The 9,006-nt window shown below is 38.3% G+C and overlaps 1 protein-coding gene across 1 annotated transcript; it reads left to right on the forward strand.

Annotated features, from left to right (window-relative positions):
- Positions 1-2,765: 2,765 nt before the first annotated feature.
- On the forward strand, positions 2,766-7,095 carry LOC308129707 (caM kinase-like vesicle-associated protein; the record flags this gene model as incomplete). The annotated part of the gene is made up of 10 exons (XM_080495737.1): positions 2,766-2,887; positions 3,121-3,252; positions 4,437-4,511; positions 4,661-4,799; positions 4,914-5,034; positions 5,166-5,241; positions 5,360-5,493; positions 5,641-5,719; positions 5,922-6,009; positions 6,781-7,095. Exons 1-10 carry the CDS (start codon positions 2,793-2,795, stop codon positions 7,093-7,095), a joined length of 1,254 nt encoding a protein of 417 aa, XP_080351863.1. The 5' UTR covers positions 2,766-2,792.
- Positions 7,096-9,006: the final 1,911 nt, after the last annotated feature.

Below are 9,006 nucleotides of genomic sequence, written 5' to 3' on the forward strand. Positions count from 1 at the left end.
TTCTTGGATTAAATTAAACCGAGTAGGAAGATGGAAACAATATCCAAAAACTATGAACGCCAAAAGAAGATTTATTTCATTTTTCAGGAGGATTTTTGTATTGACAAATTGGAGGAGGAATAAATGTAGTAAATGCACTAATGGTGTTCTTTGGTAAAAAGCATATCATGCACAATAAAATCTAAAGAGCCCTATATTGTGAATAAAATAACGGAAATCTTTAAAATTTAATGCGATAAAATAGTTAAGATGAATCTTTTCACTCAAAGCTGATTTTTATTATGCACATTAGAAATCAGCTGATGTAATGTCTATTCAGTGTAAAGAGCTTTTTCAAAACTGATCAAAAAGATGCTTAATTTTCAGATAACGTCTTATTTGGTCAGCATCAGTAAAGAAGCAGAAACATTTGCGCAAATGCATTTGCTGTGGTCATAATGGCCAAGTAATTTACATACAATGAATTAAAGATCATCTCCACAGCAGAGATCTGTGGAGACTCGAGTAATAAGTCTCCTTGTGGACAGTAGCACACTCATACAGCCTACTTTCCCCATTTGAGATCGCTCCCATGACCTCTACTTTTTAACAATACATAATAATAATAATGTGTAATGACACTACTCAAACCCTCTCAACACGGCCATTCTGAAGAATTGTGTTTTCACATTGTAGGCTCACACTGTGTGATGCTACAGCTGTTTGTGGATGCTATTTGCTGGGAGAAATCTCTGCCTCTGGTCTTGACTGAGGCTACAGACGGCACCTCAGTAAGATTTTTTTTGTACTCCCACTCTTTTACACTGGCTGCCATTTCCAATGCAAGGGCTGCCAAAAAAAAAGAAGAAAAAAAAAAAGACTCTTTTCTTCCCTTACAAACATCTTGTGTCACCAGTTGTGCTGAGCTGCCTGTTGTGGACCTGGAGAGAATTCCGGTAGTTTATTCTGCTTGTGGTGCAGCCACGGCAAATCAAGTTTGACTTTTACGTTTTGATCTTAAGTTCTTGTTATTGACTACTGTTTTTACTTTTTGTCCTCAATAAATATACACAAGAGGGGATGTGTGATTCAAATTAAGTACACGCCACCAAAATAAATAAATAAAATGTTTTATGGCGACTCATCCAATGGTCGATCACCCTATGTCCACGAGACTTGTCCAATTTTCAAGATATAAAAAAAGCTGCAGGGTTACACCGCCAGGCTGGTAATTTGGCACAGAAATGTGTTAATGTGACTTCATGTGGGTACATTTCATTTATTGAGCTTTTCGCCGGGCGTTTTTGGAAACATTATGCCGTGTGAAGTAATTTATTCTGTACTGAGAGAATTCATGTTATCGGGGGGGGGGTCTGCAAAATTGCAGCTCTGGAGCCACACGTGGCTCGACAGAGCCTCTTTGGTGGTTCTTTCAAAAGTTGTTGGCTTATGTAAAGTATCTCTTTTCATTTCACCAGACTATCTTCTTCACAGCCCAACACTTCAAGTGTGACATTTAAATTAGAGAACTGTTCAAATGTCTGTCACATGCCACTATGTCACCTGCACACTGTAAGTTATAAATATGGATTTTATTTCATTGAATATGGAATTTTCATTCATTGCCAAAAATAAGCTTAGTTGCCATGTTAAATATATTTGTGCCGAGAAATGACAAAAAGTCATAATAAAAAGCTCTAAAAAAAACCAAGTTAAACCACTACAAACGGTAAAAAAACAACAAGCCCAAACCACTAAAGTTAAAAAAATTCAGTTAACAATTAAAACATTTAAAATGGCTACATCAAATCTGCATACTGCTCCCTAGTCCAACACTGGCTTATCAACTGCAGCTCATTGTCTCCATAATGCACTTAAAGACATCTAAATGTGACTGTAGAACTGAATCATGTTCATATATGAGCAACTATTGCATATACCACATAACAACCATCATGGGGCTTCATGGGGACCAAGTGTGTCTGATTGTGTGTGTGTGTGTGTGAACAATCTGTTATTTAGAAGAGGAGATTAAATATTTACGCTCATATCGAATCACGCTCATATAGTTATGTTCTTCACATAAAGATGTACCAGGGTCTGTTTCAGTATTTTTGAAAGGTATGGTTTCGTCCAAAATATTGAGGCCATGTTGTCAGAAATGTTGCTTCTTTGTCTTCTTCTGCTGATTAGTTCTCCTCCTGAAGCGCTAATATATGTGTGTGTGTGTGTATATATATATGAGACAATAACTACAGCTAAAGCACAGGGTCAAGGCCATTTGAATAATCTTTAGTGTAAAAAGCAGACGAATGAATGCTGCTGCTGCTGCTGCTGCAGTACGAGTGTGACTCACTGCAGATGGGAAGAAACAGGCCTGGCCGTCTGACGGAGTTCACTGGAGAAGATTATGTTATTGAAAATGTTTTGTTTTCATGTTGTGTTGCGCCAGTGGTAAATTGAAATAATTAGCTCCCACAAGCTCAATTACACTTACCCGGTCTCGGATGCGTCAGCAAAGAGACTTGAGAGGAAGAAAATAACACAAGTCCACAGCGCTCCCTGTCAGCCGCTGCATTGATTTGCTGCATTCATTTTGTGTGAAGCCCGTGAAATCTTACAAATTTCTATCAGGTGCCATTAATAAACCCCTCGTCTTTTCCTTGTGAGCCATTTCGATGGCACCGTCGCGTAATAGCCGGGAACCAAATGACTGTCGTAGTTATGATGTGTCAGAAATGGAGCTGGAACTTTTCATGTTGTCGGCAGGTTGTGTTGCGGCAGGATCTTCCCTGGCGAGGGCACGAGCTGCCATGCCATTTGGTTGTCTGACTCTGGGAGAGAAGAAGGATTACAACAGTCCCACAGAGGTGTCCGACAAATATGACCTTGGACAGATTGTCAAGTCGTGAGTACATCTGTGGACTAATGAATGCTGATCAAGATCGTGTCGAGGCTTCCAGGCTTTAAAAAAAAAGATAGTCACACACATTGTGCATTTGCTTTTGGTTTTCTGTGTGTGTGTGTGTGTGTGTGTGTGTGTGTGTGTGTGTGTGTGTGTGTGTGTGTGTGTGTGTGTGTGTGTGTGTGTGTGTGTGTGTGTGTGTGTGTGTGTGTGTGTGTGTGTGTGTGTGTTCGCAGGGAGGAGTTTTGTGAGATATTTCGGGCGAAGGATAGGAACACCTTGAAGATGTACACATGTAAAAAGTTTCACAAAAAGGACGGGAGGAAAGTGAGGAAAGCCGCCAAGAACGAGATAATGATCTTAAAGATGTAAGTGGCTTCTCGCCGTGACACACGCACACGTTTGACTTCCGACCCGAAGGACACTGTTTACAAATGAGCTGTGAAATGATTCCATTGGGCAAAGTTGGCTGCAAAGGCCAAGCCTCCCTTAAAAAAATATATATCATCAATAATTCACAATTTGATAAAACCATATTTTGAATGGGGAGAGTTGATTTCCTTTGTATTTTAACTTCTTTCTCGACTTTAATTAAATGACTGCGTCTGGTAATAGCCTAGATTTACTCACTGTCAACAAACCTGCTGAAATGGGTATAGCTCCCTCCTCTCCCATAATAAGAATCATAATAAAAAAAAAACAACAACAACCTCAAAATCATTATATTGCCTGAGATAGTTTAACCGCTGGGATCCACAGTTGATTTTGTTTCAGGTCGACATACAATGTTGTTCTTCATCCTTCATCTATACTTTAGTCCACAACGTGTATAATGTATGCTGGTTTTTTTTTTTAAGGTTTTAATAATAAATTATTTAATTTTTAATAAATTCTCTGTTGCCGATATCAGTTTTGGTTTAAAAGGGTCATGTTGTACAACTTTTCATCACTTATCACATGGATCTCATTGGTCCAAAATCAGTTTATTGCCACAAATCCAGCTTTTACTTGATTTTCCTCCATTTGAATATTGGATCATAGTTGCTACATTCAGAATCTGCTGTGTCTGTGTGAGCTGGACTGATTCCGCTGACACATGCCCTTCTTGGGAAGAGGAGGAAGTTCTTCTTCTCGTGGTGCCATGTGCCAGAGCAGAGCTGCCTAGTTGTGGGCGGAGTCAAAGGGGAGGAGCCTACCTTGATTGGGATTGGCTGAACTCCCGATGACACTATATAGGGTTTGATTTCTGATTGGCTTGTTGGAGCAACACACTTTTTAAAAATGTATACAAGCCAGGGAGAGAGAGGACAGTCTTTCTTTACATCTGTGGCGTCATTCCCAGATACATATTACTGTTACAAAACTATAAAAAAGTGAATTTTACATAATATGACCCCTTTAACCTTCTTAGAAATTTAACATGGCTAATTTATTTCTGTTTATTTTTTTGATGCCATCATTTTTTTCTCATTCATTTAATAAAATTTTTTCATTGAAATTTTGCTTATTTTTGTTACACTCTCTCTCTCTCTCCCCTTCCTGCATTTCAAAGGGTGAAACATCATAACATCCTTCAGCTGGTTGATGCTTTTGAAACGAAGAAAGAGTACTTCATTTTCCTGGAGCTGTGAGTATCAACAAGGCACTTCAGAGACAATTTAGCACACAAAGCAACGGGCTCTTTATTTCCCTCCCAATAGTGCAAAACTCACATTTTATGTTTATAATGTATATTTCTGCCAGGACTGTTGAAATTGTATGTGTGGGTTTTGTCAGTGCTACAGGCAGAGAAGTGTTTGACTGGATCTTGGATCAGGGGTACTATTCGGAGAGAGACACCAGCAACGTGATGAGGCAGGTGCTGGAAGCCGTGGCTTACCTGCACTCTCTGAAAATAGTCCACAGAAATCTGAAGGTACTGCTGACACCTAGTGCTCACCTGCAACGTTTCACAGCACACTTCTCAGCGTGAACGACCTTCACTAACTCGAGGTGCTTTTGTTTTTTTGTTTTTTCTTCTGCCGTACAGTTGGAGAACTTGGTGTACTTCAACCGTTTGAAGCACTCAAAAATTGTGATCAGTGACTTTCAGCTGGCAAAGCTGGAAAATGGACTGATTAAGGACCCATGTGGGACTCCAGAATATCTCGGTGAGAGGCTGATTCTTAATCTTCAAACAGATTTGGTTCTAAATATATACCCCAATATAAACAATCTGTAATCCTTCAGTCTGAAGCTATGTCACAGCACCCAAATACTTCAAAGTTGTTGTTGATTGCAGCTCCTGAGGTGGTTGGGAGGCAGAGATATGGAAGACCTGTAGACTGTTGGGCCATAGGAGTCATCATGTACATACTGTAAGTGTTCACTGATCTGCTCAAAAACACATTAAATATAAAAAATTTTAAAAAAATAAAAACTTTTACATTTCCCTCCTCTAAAAGGTTCTGTGCTTTTATTCTTTCAATGCCACAGTTTGTCTGGCAACCCTCCGTTCTACGATGATGGTGACGAAGATGAGTGCGATCGTGATAAGAACCTCTTCCTGAAGATTTTGTCTGGGGACTATGAGTTTGATTCTCCATACTGGGATGATATTTCAGATTCTGGTGAGACCATATTACAGTTTGGGTTTTTTTTAATGTGTGTTGTTTGTCGGTGAAAAGCACATGACAGATGGTGTGTCTAAGGTCTGATGCAAATTAATTTCTGCTCCTGTTTTTTTATTTTTTTATTAATTTTTCTGTGTATTGCAGCCAAAACTTTAGTGGCGTCTTTGATGGAAGTGGACCAAGACCAGCGATTGACTGCGCAGGAGGCTATTGCCCATGAATGGTAAAAAGAAGTACGAATGGATGAATGAATGAACGAATGACTGGAAGATAAACTCTTATGTCATCAACAGTTGGTGTTGATGACATAAGATAAAATTAGATTTTTCCAAGCAGCTTAATCAACATTGTAAACCATGTTTATGTGGTGCCGGATGCATAATGAAATGTTATGCTGGAGAGAATAAATGCTTTGTTTGTCTTAGGATTTCTGGAAATGCTGCCTCAGACAAGAACATCAAGGATGGTGTTTGTGCGCAAATTGAGAAGAACTTCGCTAAAGCCAAGTGGAAGGTAATAATTCCAACAAAATGCCATATATATTGTCACATATTAATGTTTAGATAATGAACATATTGAACTACATGATTGCTGTTTGTGATGACTTGATCCGAGACACCTACTTGACAATCTGCCTGTAAAAGTTAATTCATGATTAGAGACTATTTATTTCAAAGGTTGTTCCAAAATGCAATTACGATCTTCCATAGATGATCCAGGATAGCTTTGTGGGGCTGGACACACTGGACAGGTCGCTAACCAGAGAGAAACACACACTCATTTACTTCTACAGCAAATTTACAATCATCAGTTATTCTAACAAGCACTACTTCTGAGTTTTGGGATGAAGCTGGAGTATTTGGAGGAACTCCATGTATGTGTAGGGGGAATATGCAAAACAAGTGTCTTCTTTGTAGAGTAAGATATCAGGAATATTCAGATTAAGGGGTATGGACTTACTGTATGTAAGGTATCTCAGCTAATGGAGCAAAATTACAAGAAGTCGTTGCCCAGAAATGAACCATGATTGTCTCGCAGGCTGGCAGCAATGCTAACCTGTATCACCATAGTGTCCCCATTATAATGGCAAATAACTAAATAACAGTTTGTGATTTAGTGAAGATCTTAGCCAATTTCTTACAATCAATCACAATTGAATTATAAAAAAAAAAAACCTTTTATTTGACTTATTCCTAATTTGAATGCTTCTTTTTTTTTTTTTTTACCACTTCTTATTGCAAAGATAATAAAGACGATTGTGTTTCATGTTCTGATTTCATATAGAAAGCTGTTAGGGTGACCACCCTGATGAAGCGACTTCGAGCGAATGAACAAGGAGATGCCGCAGCAGCCGACCCCAACGCGCCCGGCGCTGCAGCTGAGACCGGGGCGGCCCCTCCGGCCCTCGGCGGCCTCGGCGGCGGCGGCGGCCTTGCGGCCTGCTTAAAGGCTGCAAGCCTTAGTGAAAAGGCTCCCGACACACAGACTGCAGCCACGGTGGCGCCCTCCCTGCCCACCGCGGCCAGACAGGAAGAGCAGCAGCAGGCACCGTGCAACGGTGACGTTCCCCAAATGTTGCCACAAAGAAAAGAAGATTAGGCGTTAAATCAAGTAGAAGAAGAGGATCCTTGCCATCCAACAAGCACATGTGCAGTACCAATAAGTTTGGCACCACTGATACCGTGTCTGTGCTGTCTCACTATCACAGTTTGCAGAATTATTACACAACATCACACATTTCATCCTTTTGCCTTCTGTACTGATTGGTCTAATGAATAGTGTTCTCCACTCTCCCTTGTTCTTGTTTTTTCTTTTCGTGTGTAAAAGTCCCTTTAAAGCTTGTCGCAGCGTAGCTTTTCTGTTGTTCTCCCTGAAAACTGTAAAAAAACAACAAACTCATTGTGTAATTTAGTGAAATCAAATCATCTGAATTCATCACTTCATTGTATATAGATGTATTTGTCTGTTTTAACAAACTGCTACTTTTAGCTTCAGAACTTTCAATAATGAGTTCATGTCTTGTGGCTTAAAATTATGAGTTGAAAAAAGAAAATTACAAATTGAGAACATCGAAGTTTATTTCATAAAATTTATGCGAATTCACAAGATACATCTTTTTGTGTATTTGAGTTGACACCGAACTTGAAAACAAGAAACTTACACAAATCAACAAACTTTTCATGTACATATATATCGAATTGATCACTAGTGAAAATATATTTAGAGTAACTAGAAATTTATATCTAAGAAAATAATTGTACAGGAAAATACATTTTATAGCAAAACACAAACATAATTAATAATCACAATAATCATGGTCAATGATGGGTTATTCCTGTAAAAGATTAAACAACTTAGAATTTTAAGGCAGCAAGAAAGCATATTTTAAGTTAAAGTGCCTTAATATTTGTTGCAGTCATGTAGTAAAACGTTCCAACAGAAGCAACTTGATTATAACTGCTTACTGAGTTCATCGAAATGTGTTAGCTGTTATATTTGCTCATGTGTTTTCAGTCTTAAAGCTGCTGTAATGATTCTTGTGTTCTGTCCTTTTTCACACTTCAATAAAGTTAGAAAAAAATAGACAAAAGTAGGTTTAGAGCATTTCATGTGGGGTGATGTTTTAGCTGTTGTCGTGTTGTAACTTGTAATTAGTAAATTCAGAGTTTATAGGAGAGTCCACATACTTTACGATAATGTATATTTGCATTGTATGTGCACACGTGTATTTTTTTATTTATGTGTGTATTTGGCAACATTTTAGCTGAGCTAAGTGGTTGCTACAGATGCTTGTGAACAAATAAAACGGGCAATACTGAGATTGCTGAAACTGATAAATCGCTGGTGTTGTTCTTTACTTGAGATGGTGTAAAGCAATCACAATAAATAGAGATAAAAGTTCAAGTATAAATAAAATACTGAGATAGAAAACTTTGTAATGATGCTTGCAATTTTCAAGTAAATCTATTTCTGTATAAAATCAATTGTATCTCATTAGCTTTCAGAAATATCTGCCTTATTATGCAGCATCGTTAAAGCCAAGTTGTACGATAATTGTTAAAATGGCATGCATTTTGTTTTTTTAAATGACAATTGTGAAGTTACAAAAAAAAGGTTAGACCTCGAAACATCAAAATTTTATTCTTTTATAAATTGTGACAGATAAATTGTGGCTACAGTAAACCATTGAATTCAAAATGAGATGGTCACAATTAAACTTTCCTTTGGGAGTATTCAAGTGCAGGATTTTATCAGGATTTTTAATAAAGGTTTGAATTATTTGGAACAACTTGCTACCATGTGCACATTTAGTTTTTGCTCAAAGCATCAGAATTAGTACCAGGAGTGCAACCACCAATAATTCTTGATTGTTGGTGTCATGATCTGGGGAAAATACAAGCACAGCAATCTGATATCCACTAGATGGCAGCAGTTCCACCTGCCTGGAAATAAATACATCGAAGAAGAAGCAGCAGAAGACGACGACGAAGAAGAAGAAGAAGAAGAAGA

The sequence above is a fragment of the Blennius ocellaris genome (assembly GCF_963422515.1).
Source record: "Blennius ocellaris genome assembly, chromosome: 4".
Classification (NCBI taxonomy): domain Eukaryota; kingdom Metazoa; phylum Chordata; class Actinopteri; order Blenniiformes; family Blenniidae; genus Blennius; species Blennius ocellaris.